This window comes from Neovison vison, chromosome 4, assembly GCF_020171115.1.
Source record: "Neovison vison isolate M4711 chromosome 4, ASM_NN_V1, whole genome shotgun sequence".
Taxonomy (NCBI): domain Eukaryota; kingdom Metazoa; phylum Chordata; class Mammalia; order Carnivora; family Mustelidae; genus Neogale; species Neogale vison.
The window spans coordinates 69,756,052-69,775,197 of record NC_058094.1 but is presented as its reverse complement, the minus strand read 5'-3'; the positions used below and the strand labels follow the sequence as shown (position 1 = coordinate 69,775,197).

Genomic DNA, 19,146 nt, shown 5'->3' with positions numbered 1-19,146 from the left:
TGCTTTAAATTATTCTTTCACTTTCCTCTAGTTCCCACATTTCTCATAACATGGTAGTTCCCTCTACATTATTAGCTATGATCCTGTAGATTTTTCTCTTTTCCTCTCCTTTCCTTATCTTTCCCTCCCATCTTCTATAAAAACAAGCGCTTAGTCCATCTACTGACAGGTGGATAAAGAGAATGTGGGAGGCGCCTGGGTGGCTCAGTGGGTTAAGGCCTCTGCTTCCGTTCAGGTCATGATCTCAGGGTCCTGGGATTGAGCCCCACATGGGCCTCTGCTCAGTGGGGAGCCTCCCCCGCCCCCCCGCCTGCCTCTCTGCCTACTTGTGATCTCTCTCTGTCAAATAAATAAATAAATAGAGAGAGAGAGAGAGAGAGAATGTGGCATTTCCCTACAATGGAGTATTATTTGGCCATAAAAAGGAATGCAGTACTAGACATGTGACAATATAGATCAATCTCGAAAACATCATGCTCAGTGAAAGCAGCCAGTCACAAAAACCACGTATTACATGATTCTATTTATGTAAAAATATATATAGGCTTTTTTTTTTTTTTGCCCAAATAGGCAAATTCAGAGATATAAAAGAGGTTATTTGGGGAAAGGGTGCTGGGAAGGAACAGGTAGAGGAGTTTCTTTCTAAGGTGATGAAAATGTTCTAATATTGATTGTGCTGATGGCTCTGTAACTCTGAATACACTAAAAACCAATGAATGACACACTTTAAATAAGTGACTTGTATGTGATTCAGACCTTAACAAAAGTATTATAAAATAAAAACAAAACAAGTATCTTCTTAATGTGTCTATCCATACTGAAAAGATACAGTCGTCAAGCTTTCTTAGTAAGTGAAAAAAGGAAGTCACAGAACATTCCATGCATGAGTATGCTACCATTTATGTCAAAGGACCATACACAGACACACATGAGTCTGCACATGTAGAAATACAGACTTACCACTATTTACTCTATAGTCACTTTTAATTTTTTATGTCATCTAACACTTTTTCAAATTCTTCTAAATTGCAGAATTGTCATGCTGAGATTAAAATTACTAAAGGCAACTTACGAGCAAAGCTGAGTGGACAACTGGGGGGTTGGGATGATCCATAAACAAAATAAGGCCAGGGAGACATCCCTGGTCTTGGACAATGGCTCTTCTATTTAATGGATCTGCTGCTAGATCCCGGAGCTGGTTAACTACCGAGAGAGCATCAGGTTCTTCATTCATCGTGGAGGAGGACGAATTCATCTTCTATGCCATACACATGAACAAAATCTTCTTAAATTCTGTAGAAACGGTTTGCAAGATTAGTTCTAGGCTGCCGAGGTGCGTTCTGGCATTTGTCAAACAATCAGGATTACGACACCTTTAGAAAGAACAGATGACTCTAAATCACACAGAAACTTGAGACTTGGCAATTCCACAGTTTAAGTAAAATGAACATAAGAAGCTGAGTAAAAAAAACACACCAAAAACTAAGTTATTTATGCCCACATTTAAAGAACATATGTCACCTTCAATATTCCAATAAATTCCATTTTAGCAATACATATTTTAACACTAAAGTCACAATAAACAGGATCTTTACAGCTAAAAGTTCATAACCTACACTATACTTCTCAAATTATACCACTGCCAGTGCTTTTTTTCCTCTAGAACAGTTCTGGAGCCTAACACAAGTGCCTCAGGGAATGTGGCTAGCTGAAAGCTTTTTTTCTTATTCATCTATGAACAAAACCCAGCATACTGGGTTTACAAAAGATAAAAACCCCTAGGAAAAAGGAGGGAGTCAAAAAAGGCTGTGAACAAAAAACAAGCCAAGAAGGGTATTTCACCCTGTGTCAGGCCCCAGGAGTTAGGGAGATCACAGTGAACATGAACTGAATCTAAACACACCTGTCTATCTCTTGAGTGTGCCATATTCAGAAGAATGGAACACAATTTGAGGTAATTCATTTGGCAGATAAGGAAACAGTGACAGAGAAGTTTAAATAATTTGCCTCATGTGACGAAAGCTAGTGAGTATAAAAGCGCACTAAAATCTTATCTCCTGGGGCACCTGGGTGGCTCAGTGGGTTAAGCCTCTGCCTCCGGCTCTGGTCATGATCTCAGGGTCCTGGGATCAAGCCCCACATCACAGAGTTCTCTGCTCAGTGGGGAGCCTGCTTCCCCCCACTCTCTCTCTGCCTGCCTCTCTGTCAAATAAATAAATGAAATATTTTAAATAAATAAAAGAAAATCTTATCTCCTAAACAACAGTCTTTCCACTTTCTATAGCCTTTTAAAATCTTTATTTAAATTTAATTAACATATAATATACTATTGGTTTGAGAGGCAAAGGTCAGTGATTCTTCTTCTTTTTTTTTTTTTAAAGATTTTATTTTATTTATGTGACAGACAGAGATTACAAGCAGGCAGAGAGGCAGGCAGAGAGAGGGGAGGAAGCAGGCTCCCTGCTGAGCAGAAAGCCCTATGTGGGGCTCGATCCCAGGACTCTGAGATCATGACCTGAGCCGAAGGCAGCAGCTTAACCCACTGAGCCACCCAGGCACCCCGGTCAGTGATTCTTCTTATACAAAGGTCCTATACAATACCTAGGGCTCCTTATATCACGTGCCCTCTTTCATGTCCATCACCCAGTTACCCCATCCTTTTACCCCTCTACCCACCAGCAACCCTGCTTGTTTCTTCCATAGTCTTTTTCTTTTTTTCCCTTTTTTTTTTTTTTAAGATTTATTCATTTGAAAGAGAATGAGAGAGAGTTCATGCGCATGCATGGAGGTAGGAGTAGAGGGAGAAGGAGAAAATCTCCAGCAGCCTCCATCCTGAGCACTGAATGAGATGTGGGGTTTGATCCCAGGACTCTGAGCCAAAATCAAGGGTCAGTTGCTTAACTCACTAAGCCACCCAGGCACACCTCTATGCAGTCCTTTTAAATTTGCATACCTTTTCCCCATAAAAGCAAACCTGGATATTTTAGAAAACATGCTAAACATACAAAAGCCAAAGAAACAAAGTATCAAGGAATAATCTTCATATGTGCAGAAAGTCAAAAATAATAACTTCCATTCACCAAGTTACACTGCACATTCCTTACTAGTAAGAATATAAAGGTGTAAATACTTTCCATGAATAAATAAGTATGTATGGTTAGTGTCAACTTCAAAAACAATGCCAATTAGCAAAGGGAGGGGATGGACAAAATTTTTCTGTAACTCCAGAAAGACTACTAAAGGCTATTTTGGGGAGAAAAGGTAATAATGCAGAACTGGCCTTACCAGGTATTGGAGGGGAGGGGGCCTGCACAATACAAAGATACTTCTCCCAGGAAAGTTACTTACACATTCAATATAAGAAAACAGACTCTCAGTGAGTCTGACCAAGGCTCCACTGCTTGGTAAATATGATTTCGGGCAAATCCCTTACTCTTTGACTCAGTTTCTTCATCTGTAACTTAGGGCTAATTATAGCAGCTATCAAAAGTGTATTGTCATCAAAAGAAATGAAATCTTGCCATTTGCGACAACGTGGATGGAACTAGAGCATATCATGCTTAGCAAAGTAAGTCAAGCGGAGAAAGACAACTATCATATGATCTCCCTGATATGAGGAAGTGGTGATGTAACACGGGGGCTTAAGGGGGTAGGAGAAGAATAAATGAAACAAGATGGGATTGGGAGGGAGAAAAACCCTAAGTGACTCTTAATTTCACAAAACAAACTGAGGGTTGTTGGGGGGAGGAAGGTTGGGAGAAGGGGGGTGGGGTTATGACATTGGGGAGGGTATGTGCTTTGGTGAGTACTGTGAAGTGTGTAAACCTGGTGATTCACAGACCTGTACCCCTGGGGATAAAAATATATTATATGTTTATATTGGGACACCTGGGTGGCTCAGTTGGTTAAGCAGCTGCCTTCGGCTCAGGTCATGATCCCAGCGTCCTGGGATAGAGTCCCACATCAGGCTCCTTGCTCCACAGGGAGCCTGCTTCTCCCTCTGACTCTGCCTGCCACTCTGCCTGTGCTCGCTCTCTCTGACAAATAAAATCTTTAAAAAAAATATATATATATAATGTTTATAAAAAATAAAAAATTTTTTTAAAAAAAGTGTATTGTCTAGGGGCGCCTGGGTGGTTCAGTGGATTAAAGCCTCTGCCTTCGGCTCAGATCATGATCCCAGGGTCCTGGGATGAAAACCCCGAATCCGGCTCTCTGCTCAGCAGGCAGCCTGCTTCCTCCTCTCTCTCTGCCTGCCTCTCTGCCTACTTGTGATCTCGGTCTGTCCAAGAAATAAATAAAATCTTTTTTTTTTTAAAGTGTATTGTCTAAATAAAAGGGAAATACATGGGAAGGACTGGTGCTTAGCATATTGTTAATGCTCAATAAATAGTGTTCAGTTACATGGAACCAAAAATCGATCAAAAATAGTAAGATTATGGGGCGCCTGGGTGGCTCAGTGGGTTAAGCCTCTGCCTTCAGCTCAGGTTGTGATCCCAGGGTCCTGGGATCGAGCACCACATGGAGCCCTGCATCGGGCTCCCTGCTCAGCAGGGAGCTTGCTTTCCCCTCTCTCTCTGCCTGCCTCTCTGCCTACTTGTGATCTCTCTGTTAAACAAATAAATAAAATCTTTTAAAAAAATAGTAAGATTACTCAATAAATGGTATTAGAATGACTTCTAAGCAATTTAAAACCAATGCTAAGCAAGTTTAATTCATGTAATATGGCAAAAAGAAATCCTATTCAAGATAAAATACATTAGTTTTTTTAGGTATGCAAGCAAATGCAAAATAAAGGACTCAGAAAACAGGGCTTTAACAAGATAGTATTTGGCGGGTTATTTTCAAAAAATGAAAATATTATATTGTGGCCATTTAAAAAAATTTAGAGGGGTACCTGGGTGGCTCAGTGGGTAAAAGCCTCTGCCATCGGCTCGGGTCATGATCCTAGGGTCATGGGATTGAGCATCGCATCTGGCTCTCTACTCAGTGGGGAACCTACTTCCTCTTCTCTCTCTGTCTGCTTCTCTGCCTACTTGTGATCTCTGCCAAATAAATAAAAAAAACTTTTAAAAAAATCTTTAAAATTTTAGGAAAAAAGCAACAAACTGAATGCACAGAGATAAGACTAACGGGTCTGGGAGCATGCTGCCTCTTAGGTGCCTCTATTTTCAACATCCTCAATATCCCTGTTTACAAACCACCTTATCCATGAGCTTTATAAAGTGCTGTCAACAGCACCAATCTTATCCAAACTGGAACCTGAAGAATCAACTACTGGCTCAAAGGCCCAAGAGCCAAGTTATATTTAAGAACCAAATACACTGGAAGGGGTCCTTTTGCATTCACCTCTGGCTGTGTAACCGGAGAGCTCCAATCTTAGCTAAGGAGTCCTTAGATATATTTAATCATTCAGTTTAAATGATGCTGAAAACTTTATGGCCTTTCTTGTTCCTTTGAGATGAAGAAAAGCCAAAACATTTAAAACGTTCAGTTTTCAAAGCCCATGGAGACGGGGAGGACTCAAATAAAACCTTCCAAGGAAAAAGTCAGGAATATCACAAGGCATCAAAAATCCTAACACAACAGAGGCATAAGCTGTGGTCAAGCACTGCATTTCCTGTGGCATGAATGCAAGAAAGACAGAAAGAAGCTATGATTTCTCCCCTAAATTACATGAGTTTTTAGGTAAAACTTTAAGAGATTTCCTCAGTGTTAAGAGTTCATTTTTCTTTCCTTATTTAATAGTCTTGCCAAAATCAAGTTTTTCTTAGAATTGCCTAAATCCTGTTATATGATCAATATTTCTGTGGGTTGAGGAATTCACATAGACGTTTTTATAAGATAGCTATGGAACAGTTGAGAAAATGCAAACAGGTAAGCAAAAGTTGGAACTTTATCTCCAATTCATGTATTAGATACATTTAGTCTTTGTGTTAATTGTATCATTTTCACACACTCAAATTGTTTGATAAAAATGTTAGCCTTGGGTGCCTGGGTGGCTCAGTGGGTTAGGCCTCTGCCTTCAGCTCGGGTCATGATCTCGGGGTCCTGCGATCGAGCCCCATATCTGGTTCTCTGCTCAGTGGGGAGCCTGCTTTCCTCTCTCTCTCTCTGCCTGCCTCTCTGCCTACTTGGGATCTCTGTCAAATAAATAAATAAAATCTTTAAAAAAAAAAAATGTTAACCTTCCTAGGCTGGAAAAAATGTTTTTTAAATGATACATTTTGGTATTCATTCTATGTTACCCTCTCTTATTCTCAAATTGGCAAATCTCAAAATATATTTTTTAAAGATTTTATTTATTTATTTGACAGAGAAAGAAGCAGGTGAGGCAGCAGGCAGAGGGAGTGGGAGAAGCTTCGGGGCTCCATCCCAAGACCCCTGGGATCATGACCTGAGCAGAAGGCAAACATTTAACCAAAGGAGCCACCCAGGCATCCCTCAAAACAATTTTCAAATAACATTTTAAATACATTTATCTGAGTAATTTTGTAGCAACCAATGAACCAAAACTTAAGTTAAAAACAAAAACAGCTCTCTTCTTCTAATAAGGAGTACTAATTAGGTTCAAAAGAAAATAAGCTTGCAGGGTGCCTACATGGTCAGTGGGTTAAGCATCTGCCTTCAGCTCAGGTCATGATCCCGGTGTCCCAGGACAGGGCCCCATACTAGGAGCCTGCTCCTCTGTGTGCTCCTCTACTGTTCTCCCGGTCTCTCTCAAATAAATAAATAAATAAAATATTTCCAAAAAAAGAAAGAAAGAAAAGAAAAGAAGCTTGCTTTATAGTTTCACTCTTCATTTATTTTTTTTTTAAGATTTTATTTTATTTATTTGAGAGAGAGAGACAGTGAGAGAGAGAATGAGCGAGGAGAAGGTCAGAGAGCGAAGCAGACTCCCCATGGAGCTGGGAGCCTGATGTGGGACTCGATCCCGGGACTCCAGGATCACGCCCTGAGCCGGAGGCAGTCGTTTAACCAACTGCGCCACCCAGGCGTCCCTCACTCTTCATTTAAAATACGAATGCCAAGAAATGTGGACCTGGACAGCCTGCATCAGCATAAGCTGAAATTATTAAAATGCAGATCCAAGGCCCATACCCAGACCTCACTAGGAATCCTTGGAGGTAGGGCCCAACACATGATTTTAATAAGCACCCAGGTGATTCCTGGTGCAAATAAGAGCAATTAAAACTTAACGGTGGTCAATAACTGCATGTCCTTTTAATATGGCTGGGAACATCTGAATAAAACCCTGAACATTTGAATTCTACGAAATACTTTAATTATCATGTAACATGACAATAAGTAAATTTGGGACCATGTTTTGGTTTCATTACCAGATAACCAAATAAACTAAAATAAACCCCCACTAGTAGTAGCCAACCCCCAGCAGTAGCAAATTTACTGACTCCTTCCAAAGAAAATGGAAGCTTTTCATCAAAAGAAGAAAATTGTGGGGGGAAATTATGGTGGAGAACCGTGTAGACTTTGTAAGTAAAGAGAAGGTTCTTGAAATTTTGTTAGCAGTATTATTTAATTATCTCTCTTGTCTCAATCATTTTATTTTTTTTTTGACCAATACCCGATTACTTATAAGTTAGCTTTTAATTACTTTTTATATATTCTTTTCTGTTTTAAGATTTTTGGCTGCTAAGCTAAAGTTGCCAATACAGACATAACGAAAAATCAAAGCCTCACTAGCAAATGAGGAAAACGTGAAAAAACTTTTCTGTTTTATTTTCTCTTTTTATTTAGCTCAATTTGGCCAAAGAGATCGTAAGACAATACATGCTACCCAAACTTTAAGGAGTACTCTGATTATCTAAGGGATCTGTTCAAAAGCAGATCTGATTCAGCAGATGGAGTGAGGCTTGAGATTCTGCATTTCCAAAAAGCTCCCAGGTGAGGCCTATCCTGCTGGATGGAACTGGGAATTTATGTGATACATATGAGACTATAATTATGATTTTCAATTCTTCAGCCAAAACCTACCATTCAGTTCAAAGAATGATTTAGATCTCTTATAACTAAGAGCTGCAGAGAGTACACACCCACAACCTAAATCCATATTCAGTTAAGCAAGTTTTTAAAAAATAACCTAAGCATTGAGTTCAGATCTGACTTGACTTTACTAGCAACTAACTGTAACTCTTGGAGAAGTTGAGCCTTAGTTTCCCTTCAATAATCCCCAACGACTGTCAGGATCAAGAAAATAACTGAGGCGAGCACCAGCAGTTACCAAACAAGAACTATATACTTGATCCTGTGGTACTTCTATTCCACCAGGTGTATATTCTGCACCTCCCTCACACATCAGAGCACTATCACGAAAGGAGTTGCTAACTGCACGAAGGCCTCCAAGAAGTTATTTAAAATACAAGAATGTGAAAGCTGACCTCTTTTGAATAGAGACAAACACAATGTCCTTCCACTCCTAGCAAACATGCAGGTGCACAAAACATTTACCAAAGAACAAGCTGGAGAGATGAAGTGAGATGACAGCCATTAACGCCAGGGTTCGAAAAAATCGGAGTGCCGGGGATGGAGAGGAAATGAACAAAGCTAACATTTTTACAGGACATATCGGGACAAGGCGCTTTAAAGCGCTTGGTGGGACACACTGCTGGGTCCCGGGAAGGCCAGAGGAGAGCGCCTCGGCCCAGGACGACTCGCAGATTTGATGCAGGGGCCGCTCTCCGCGGCCTTCCTGGCTCCACCGCTTTGTCTGCCTCCCCTAGACCCTTACATACCGCGCCCGAGATTCAGGAGTCCAGAGCCTGGCGCACCATCAGGGCCACATCGACGAATGAGGCAGAGGGACCCAGGAGCCGCCGAGCGGGTCCCTCCGTCGGCAGACGCGGCCTCAGCGGTAGCAAACGACCAGGTTAACTCGAAGAGCCAAAGAGCGAGGACGCTGGCGGGGAAAGGCTGTACGGACTCTCCCCCATGACCCTGCAACATCTGTCAGTTCTGGCCTCTCATTGGCTGATAGCATTCCAACGCGAGGCTAAGACGCCCAGTACGTGAAGGCCTTCTTAAACTAAAGCGTTCATTGGTGATCTAGGGGAAACGCACTAAGGGTTGAACGGAAGGGTCCAATGAGAGCACAGGAACAGCGGACTTGGGCCGAACGAGTGTCCGTCCGCTAAGCACTGAGCGAAGAAACTTGCATCCGGGCGGAGAAACCGTTTTAGTTTCCCCGACTACAATTCCCAGCATTCCCGCGCGAAATAACCTGTCTGCTCCTGCGTTCGGAAATTCAAATGTTACGTTTTTCTCTGGCAGCTCTTTCAGGTGGAATAAAGTATTTTCGTGATATTTCTTCGTTTTTGTGAGTCTTAATTATTAAAGTTTTTTGAGTTTTTGGTAAGAACATTAACCCTATGTTAGGTGTTTTTTTGGATTGCGTTCATTTCTTGGTAGTGTTCACTGTGTTCCTAAACGCGAAGGCTGCGAAGTACAGTTTTTTGTTTATTTTAAATAATAACTTCTTATTGGGAGGTTTATTTTTCTTGTAAGGGAAAGGGACTTACAGTCAGAGAGAATCTTCTCAAATCCGTCATAAAGTATTTTTTAGATATTGTCTTTTATTTAGTTTATAATAGTAAGGATTTATATACTTTTATCAATGCTAGTCACTGGCGGTTTGTTTTATTTAAGTATAGATCTTGGTTTTTAAGGCTATTTCTCTAAATATACTGTAATTTATTTTTTTTAAAGATTTTATTTATTTATTTGACAGAAAGAGATCACAGTAGGCAGAGAGGCAGGCAGAGAGAGGGGAAGGGAAGCAGGCCCCTGCTGAGCAGAGAGCCCGATGTGGGACTCGATCCCAGGACCCTGAGATCATGACCTGAGCCGAAGGCAGCGGCTTAACCCACTGAGCCACCCAGGCGCCCCTAAATATACTGTAATTTAAATTCCACAGGCCAGTTTGAGAATACTGCATCCACTGCACCAATAACTTAACTGAATGGAGTCTAGAGTCTCTTTAACAATTTGTTTTTGCCACGTAGCTCAAGGAATTTAAGAGGCCTCTAATGGGGAAAGAGAGTGCATGAGACCAAATATCCCCGGGGCGCCAAGCTTGCTCAGTCACAGAGCATGCAACTCTCCAGATCCTGAGTTAAAGCCCCAGGTTGGATGTAGAGCCTACTTGGGGGAAAAAAAATTTCCAGACTGTGTTCTATGCAATTGTCTCCAATACTTTGATTCCTAAGTGAATTTAAAATCCAAAACAGCTGGGGTGCCTGGATGGCTTGGTGGGTTAAGAGTATGCCTTCAAAAAAAAAAGAGTATGCCTTCTCCTTAGGTCATGATCCCAGGATGTCTCCGCTCAGCAGGAGCTTGCTTCTCCTTCTTCCTGCTGCTCCCCCTGCTTGTACTCTCTTTCTGTCAAATAAATAAATACTTCAAAGAAAACTAAAAAATAAAATCCAAACAGTTACTTCTGCTCAAATTTCTTTGCCTCTCTGTAACCTTGGTTATCTTCTTCCTTCTAATAAGCTCAAGAAGAAAAATACGAGCAAAGTGGAATAGAAAAGGTCTCTTTCACACTGTTTGACCAATAGCAAAAGCAAGTCTCTGGCATGGTTTCTGTTTCCCAAGTCAGAAGAGGGAGTGGTGGTAAGTGAATACTGGATCCAAAACAAAAAGTAAAAAGAAATGATGCATAATGTCCAGCAGTAGAAGCACCAGCCTGATTTGTAATAACTGACAAGACCAACCAACTGCTGGAACTTGGGGGGTGGGGGTAGGGATAAAAGAAAATCATCATACATTTACTATAAGAAAAATAAGCTGTAAAAAAGTAAATATAGGAAGTCCAAAGGACACAGACAGGTTAAACATAATCCGTTTGACTGAGTAAATGAAATTGTGTTCAGTATTGTTATCGAAAACAATGCAATAACACAGAAAGTAAATTTGCTTTTTCTCTTCTTAAGTAAGTTCCATGCCCAACATGGGTCTTGAACTCACCACCAACTGAGCCAGCCAGGTGCTACAACTTCCTATTTTTTCTAAGATTAATTTGTATATCAGAAAGGGAGAACACAAATGGTAATTGTCTATTTGTCAATTATAAATGGCAATTCCCAGCTAGTAACTGATGACATAGGTTTTTGGTAGAATGTATGTTTAATAGAGTCTTTGTCTTTTGGAAGTTCAAAATGTAAAATTAAATATAATCATGCCCATGACATTAAAGTATTGAGAAGATTAATTCTTCCTCACCAACTGCTGCTACGAAGAGTTCGATGACTGGCCTTAAAAGGCAAGGATTGTAGTCACAAAAAATAATTAACCATTTCATAAGCACCTATGGATTATAAGCCCAATGAAGTCTCTTAAGGCTTTAAGAATTTATTTTCTCATATTAAAAATGTATGAACTTGGGGCGCCTGGGTGGCTCAGTGGGTTAAGCCGCTGCCTTCGGCTCAGGTCATGATCTCAGGGTCCTGGGATCGAGTCCCGCATCGGGCTCTCTGCTCAGCAGGGAGCCTGCTTCCCTCTCTCTCTCAGCCTGCCTCTCCATCTACTTGTGATTTCTCTCTGTCAAATAAATAAATAAAATCTTTAAAAAAAATAAAAAAAAATGTATGAACTTGATACCAATAAAGTTATACTACCTGCTGTTCTGAGTCATTGCTTGTTCTTAGCCTCCGATATCTTGCCATAGGACACAGCTGGAATGTCAAGTTCTTCAACAGCTGTGTTGCTTAAGAACCATGAATCAGATAATGGCAGTTTTCATTTATTCAATTATTTTACAACTATTTTCATAACACATACAATATACTAGAGACAGTCTTAGCACTGGATTCAAACATAAGAGAAAACATAATTACTGTCCTCAAGGAGTTTATGGTCTAGTATGGCGGTTTCCAAAACCTTTGATGAAGTACCACTTTCAGCCTTAAAAACGTTTTGACCACATGGCTCTGATATGTGTGTATTATTTATTCATAAATTCTATACACATACTATCTAATATGTAGGCTAAAAGGCATGTCAAAATAGAAAATTTTAGGGGCGCCTGGGTGGCTCAGTGGGTTAAGCCGCTGCCTTCGGCTCAGGTCATGATCTCAGGGTCCTGCCTCTCTGCCTACTTGTGATTTCTCTCTGTCAAAATAAATAAATAAAATCTTTAAAAAAAATAGAAAATTTTAAAGGATGAGAAATAATTATAAATAGAAGCACTATTATTTATCTGAATGAAAATAAAATTGTATTTATATACATTATTTACCAAAAAAACTTAAATTCCAGATGGATTAAAATCTCAAATGTAGGGGCGCCTGGGTGGCTCAGTGGGTTAAGCCGCTGCCTTCAGCTCGGGTCATGATCTCGGGTTCCTGGGATCGAGTCCCGCATCGGGCTCTCTGCTCAGCAGGGAGCCTGCTTCCTCCTCTCTCTCCCTCTGCCTGCCTCTCTGCCTACTTGTGATCTCTCTCTGTCAAATAAATAAATAAAATCTTTTAAAAAAAATAAAAAAATAAATACTCAAATGTAAAACAAAATACCAAAAATCCTTTAAGATACATACACACTACATACAACTATAGAAGTAGGTGATATCTTAAATAAGACTAGAAACTCAGAAGTTAGAAAGAAATAGACCTATTCCACTTCTAAAAAGTAGTTCTAAAAAGTAGTTTTTTTGTGTTGGGGTGCCTAGGTGGTTCAGTGGGTTAAAGCCTCTGCCTTTGGCTCAGGTCATGATCCCAGGGTCTTGGGATTGAGCCCGGAATCAGGCTTTTTGCTTAGCAGGGAGCCTGCTTCCCTTCCTCTCCGTCTGCCTGTCTCTCTGCCTACTTGTGATCTTTGTCTTTCAAATAAATAAATAAATAAATCTTTAAAAACAAATAGTAGTTTTTTAAAAAATATTTTATTTATTTATTTGACAGAGAGAGATCACAAGTAGACAGAGAGCAAGGCAGAGAGAGAGAGGGGAAGCAGGGTCCCTGCTAAGCAGAGAGCCCCATGCAGGGCTCGATCCCAGGACCCTGAGATCACGACCCGAGCTGAAGGCAGAGGCTTAACCCACCGAGCCACCCCACGTGCCCCAAAAAAGTAGCTTTTTGTGTAGCAAAAATATATATATAAGCAATGTCAATGAACAATAGATATCAGGGTAAATTTGTAACTCTGTGGGTCAATAGAGGCCAGTAGCCAAAAATTTATCACAAATTGTCAAGAAAAGATTGAACAACCCTATAGAAATTGGGTGAAGAATAAAAATTAGTATTTAATCAAGAGAAAGTCCAATAAACGTGAATATATTTAAACCCACCTTTAATAAAGGAACGCAAATTAATTTAACAGAATAATCATGATACTGATCAGATTGGCAAAAAATCAAAATGACACAAAGTTGCTGGCAGGAATACTGGATAGGAAAACTCTCAGATTTTGTTGTGGAAATGTAATAAGTGGAGAGAATCAAACCAAACATTTAAACTGCCTTTCTTGTGTGTGTTATATTTCAGGGTAACAAAATAGTTGATGTGTAATAATTATTCTGAAAACTGGTAAATATTAAGAAACAAGCATTCAACTTGCTTTTCTTTAAAAACATGCCTCAAGGCGACCAGTTAGCTAATGAATGACACATGCGGCTTCACCTTGTCTTAAAATGCCCCTTACATGGGCATTTCACTGTCTACCTGGGGGTCTTTTGCCAGTTAGGCTTTTCTGGATTCTAACTTGGAACCACTTAAGGCCCATTTTAATGTGTTATATTTTCTATAGACAGGCAGTCGGAGCTAGAAGAAATGCTGAACTAGAGAGAGGGTCTGGATTTTCAGGGAGGATACTGTTTAAAGCTTGCAGAATATTCAGCCTTTCTCACCAAATGGGTATTATTTATTGGGTCCTTGTGATAAATCAGGTGTAATCCTAAGTATTTTACAAATGTTACACAATCGGTTTTCAGGGCTATCCTGTGAGGTGACTATTTTCCCCACTGTGCAGTTCAGGGAAATGAGACCTGGGGAGGCTGACTGACTTGACCAGTGCCATATGGCTGATAAAAGGCAGAGGGTCTGTCTGACTTAGAAGCTCATATTCCTTCTACAAAAAGATTCAGCTTCACCATCTACCAATAAAAACAAATGGGAACCTGACCTTTTTGGTAAATTTCTGCAAGGAAGCTGGCCCACAACTGGCCGTGTTTACCTTTCCATTGCCTAAAATATACTTGATGATGGATAAATATCTGCCTAAACAGGGGCACTATAATTCTTAAATCTTTTAGGAATTTGGAGGCACAGAAAGGTAAAGGGACTTTTTCAAGGCTGCACAGTGAATAAGCGAGAACTCCGATTCTTTCTCCTCTTTTCAATAAATAATTACTGAAGTTTCAGTTATTCTGGATTCTGCCAAGTAAGCTGAGCCGTTTATTTGGGTGAGGAACTCCAAGATCAGATATACTAAATAGAAAAGCAGAGTCCATTTTCTCCTAAAATTCCCAAATGGATTGCCTTGTAACCTTCTACATTAATTTCCCAACTTTGTTGCATAAAACAATCACCTAAGATTCAGGGAAGTGGCCTGAGCATATGTATTTTTAAACATACGATCCAAAGTGGAGTTTCAGAACCATCGATCTTGCAGAGAAGACAGAAATTGTATTAGATATTTATTGCTTCCTAGTGAATCACTCCAAAACTTAGCAGCTTAACACAATAATTGCTTATTATCTCATAGTTTCTGTGCATGCAGAATCCATGTGTGCCTTAGCTCAGGTCTCTGGTTCAGAGTCTCTCATAAGACTGCAGTCAAGGGTCCATCAACAGATGAATGGATAACGAAGATGTGAGATATATATATACAGATATATATATACACACAGATATATATATACACACACATATATACACACACACACACACACACACACATACACACAATGGAATACTATGCAGCCATCAAAACACCTGAAATCTTGCCATTTGCCATGATGTGGATGGAACTAGAGGGTATTATGCTAAGTGAAATAAGTCAATCAGATGAAGACAATTATCATAATGATCTCTCTGATATGAAGAATTTGAGAGGCAGGGCGGGGGTGCATGGGGGGAACAGAGAGAAAAATGGAACAAGATGGGACCAGGGAGAGAGACAAACCATAAGAGACTTTAAATCTCTGGAAACAAACTGAATGTTGCTGGGGTGGCAGGGAGGGATAGGGTGGCTGGCTGATGGACGTTGGGGAGGGTATGTGCTATGGTAAGTGCAGTGAATTGGGTAAGACTGATGATTCACAGACCTGTACCCCTGAAATAAATAATACATTATATGCTAATTTAAAAAAAAGACTGCAGGGGTGCCTGGGTGGCTCAGTGGGTTAGGCTGCTGCCTTCGGCTCAGGTCATGATCTCAGGGTCCTGGGATCGAGTCCCGCATCGGGCTCTCTGCTCGGTAGGGAGCCTGCTTCCTCCTCTCTCTCTCTGCCTGCCTCTCTGCCTACTTGTAATCTCTCTCTGCCAAATAAATAAATAAAATCTTTAAAAAAAAATAAAAATAAAAAAAAGACTGCAATCAAGGTATCAGTGGAGCTCCAGTCATCTCAAGGCTCAACTGAGAGACGATCTTTTGCCAAGTTCACTCACATGTCTGTTAGCAGGATTCAGTTTCTCAGATGCTGATGAAAAGAGGGCCTCAGTTGCTTGCTTCCTGATGGCCAGAGGCCTCCCTCAGTTTCTTGCCCCATAAGTCTCTCCCTAGCACAGCTCACAAAATGGCAGGTAGCTTCTCTCAGAGAGAGTGAAGGAGAGACCAAGCAAAATGAAAGCCACACTCTTTTTTTTTCTTTTTAAAGATTTATTTATTTATTTGATAGAGAAAGAGAGAGAGACAGCAAGAAAGGGAACACAAGGTTGGGGGAGTGGGAGAGGGAGAAGCAGGCTTTCCACAGAGAAGGGAGCCTGATTCGGGCATTGATCCCAGGACCCTGGGCCGAAGGCAGACGCCTAATGACTGAGCCACCCAGGCGCCCCAGCCACACTTTTTTAAAACTAATCTTGTAATTGCCATCCTATCACTCTTTTATTTGATTCATTAGAAGGAGGTCACTATGTAAAACCCACCCTCTTTAAAAGGGGATTACATAAGGGTATGAATACCAGGGTCAGGGATCCTAGCTCTGTCCACTAAGAGAGGTTGTATATAGAAAATATAAGCGAAATAGAAAATAAATATACATGATTCTTTATGAATAAATGATTGAATATAAATAAGTAAATGGGCAGAAGAAACAAATCCTACCTAGAGAAGAATGATAAGTTATTTATGTAGATATTCCACTCCAGGAGTTGAAGCTTAATCTCTTATGACCCTTGAGGGTGGGTAAGATTTAGTGACTTGCTTCTGAAGTAGAGAATATGGAAAGAGGGTAAAAAAAAATGCAGTTTTATAGTGGAGAAACTAGCAAATACTACCATGGTCAAGTTAAAATCAGCAGAAATAAATCATGCTAACATCATGTACCCCCTGATATGATGTGATGAGAAGGGCATCTCAGTGTGTGGTATTTCTCCTAAACCTTACAATCCCAGTCTGATCATGAGAAAAACAGCAGACAAATTTGAATCAAGGCATATTTTATAACATACCTGACCATGCTCCTCAAAACTGTCATGGTTGTATCAAGGTTATGAAAAACAAGGACATATTGAGAAACTGTCATAGATCAGGAATCTAAGCAAGGAGGCATGATGACTAAATGCAATGTGGCATCTTGGGTAGGATTCTGGAACAGAGAAAGGACATTAATAAAACCTGAATAAAGTCTAGAGTTTAGTAAATAGTAATGTACCAATGTTGGCTCCTTAATTTTATAAATGCATCATGGTAATGCATGATGTTAGCATTAGGTGAAATTGGGTGAGGGGTAAACGGGAATTCTGAACAATTTTTGCAACATTTCTGTAAGTCTAAAATTATTCTAAAATAAAGCTTATTGAAGGCAAAAAGTGAAGCACACTGATTATAACTTCAAGTACAATGACTGGAAGATCATCCCCTAATTTCTGTCTCAACACATTTTCCATCCTCTCTCCTCCACGAGCCACATACTTCTGGTGCCACGTGCCATAAGACACATCCATAGGCCATCTGTGAGATGGCATATAGTATGGCTAGGAATATTCTGGGAAGAGATTACAACAGTGTGAAAGTCCATAATAACTAATCACAAAAGGAAGCTAAATTCAATTTAATCATCTTCCCCTCACCCAGATCCTCAAAATGCCCACAGTCACTGGAGGGCACTTAGCAAGCAGAGAAATGTGAAGAAAAGGAAGCTGGAATGGGGAAAAAAAAAAGCACTTAACCAATCTCTGTTTGAAGGTTGCTTTAAGCCATCTTTTTTTAAAATTTATTTTTTATTTTTTTATTTTTTTAAAAAATATTTTATTTATTTATTTGACAGAGAGAGATCACAAGTACGCAGAGAGGCAGGCAGAGAGAGAGGAGGAAGCAGGCTCCCTGCTGAGCAGAGAGCCCGATGCGGGGCTCGATCCCAGGACCCTGAGATCATGACCTGAGCTGAAGGCAGCGGCTTAACCCACTGAGCCACCCAGGCGCCCCTATTTTTTATTTTTTTAAAGATTTATTTATTTATTTGACAGACAGAAATCACAAGGAGGCAGAGAGGCAGGCAGAGAGAGAGGAGGAAGCAGGCTCCCCGCTGAGCAGAAAGCCTGTTGCGGGGCTCGGTCAGGACCTGAGCTGAAGGCAGAGGCTTTAACCCACTGAGCCACCCAGGCGCCCCATAAGCCATCTTCCTTTTTTTTTTAAAGAGTAGAAGACAACATATGTGAACTCAGTGCTAGGGTCCCCCCTTGGGTCTTGGAAAGGTCTGGTGCAAGTCAGGGGGTCTGAGCTCAAGCTTCATTAGCTTCGCAGTAAATCCACTCCCCCCCTTTATTTTTAAGATTATTTATTTACTTATTTGACAGAGAAAGATCACAGGTAGGCAGAGAGGCAGGCAGAGAGAGAGAGAGAGAGAGAGAGAGAGAGAGAGAAGCAGGCTCCCCGCTGAGCAGAGAGCCTGATGCGGGGCTCGAATCAGGAACCCCGAGATCATGACCTGAGCCGAAGGCAGCGGCTTAACCCACTGAGCCACCCGGGCGCCCCAGTAAATCCACCCTTTAAAGATCTCAGCAAGTAAACTTTGCCAGAAATGCTATGTTTTGCTTCCACTCCTTTAGCTCAGAAGCTAATCATCAAGCCTCAGCCCAAGCACACCTCTAGTAAGCGTTCCCCTCAGCCTTTGGGCTGGCTTAGGCAGGTCTCCCAGGCTTCCACTATTCCTCGACGAGAGCATTTGGTTAAGTAAGTTTGTGTTTCTGTCTTCCTGTTAGCCCGGAGGCTTCCTGAGGGCGTGGTTCAAGGCTCTTAAGAATCTTTGCACAGTCATAATGGGCTCCCAAAGGGATTAATGCTCTTGCTGAAGTCGGAAAGCCCTCACCCTGGAGACTTGGGTACGGGGAATAAAAACCACCAAGGCTCTGTGCCTGCTGAGTGACCTGTGGGATCAATTACAAAGGGAGGGTAAGAGAGACAGCCAATCAGCGACAGCCAATCAGCAACAGCCGCTTTAAAGGCCATTCAGAAATCCTTAAGCAGGCTTTTCTCTCTACAAATGAATTTCGACTTGGGCCTACGCACGTTACCATGTTGAATATATTGTTAGCTATAGATGTAATGATCATTTTCATGGCAGGATTTCTTGAAATCTAGTGTCCCCAAATATTCAACTATTTAAAAAAAAACATGCGGCCCACGAATCAGACTAAACAGACGGAACTGAGGACAGTAAAATCGTCATCCATGCTCTTTGGACACTCTGCACCTTCAACTCCCCTCAACACAAACACACCCGGGATATTAAGTTCACGTGGGAAGATCTGCCGGCTAAACACAAGTCTCAATAGAGTGGGATTAAAGGACTCAACACAAGTCAGGTTAACAAGGGCTTAGAACTCCTAGCTTCTTTCAGGGTAATACACACTTGTGGCTACGTTCAGAATGCGGGTCTTGCTACACACTTAGCGGGGTTTACTAACAAAGTACTTTCCAGGGCAGAGCAGTGAAGACACAAAGCGAAGTCCACGCGAAAGCGCCCGCCTCTAGCCA

General features: G+C 41.0%; 1 protein-coding gene across 4 annotated transcripts in view; it reads right to left on the bottom strand.

The window, feature by feature from the left end:
• ARMC1 (armadillo repeat containing 1) overlaps nucleotides 1–8,945 on the bottom strand; it is a 34,239-nt gene extending 25,294 nt beyond the window's left edge. Inside the window, exons 1-2 of one of the 4 annotated variants that reach the window (XM_044245526.1) lie at nucleotides 8,754–8,945; nucleotides 1,073–1,373 (exon numbers count right to left, since the gene is read on the bottom strand). In XM_044245526.1, coding sequence (XP_044101461.1) covers nucleotides 1,073–1,255 — 183 coding nt within the window. In that variant the 5' untranslated portion in view covers nucleotides 1,256–1,373; nucleotides 8,754–8,945. Of the gene's footprint in view, nucleotides 1–1,072; nucleotides 1,374–4,897; nucleotides 4,918–8,753 lie in introns of those variants that run through there. The other 3 variants (XM_044245529.1, XM_044245527.1, XM_044245530.1) reach the window with 3 other exon arrangements.
• Nucleotides 8,946–19,146: the final 10,201 nt, after the last annotated feature.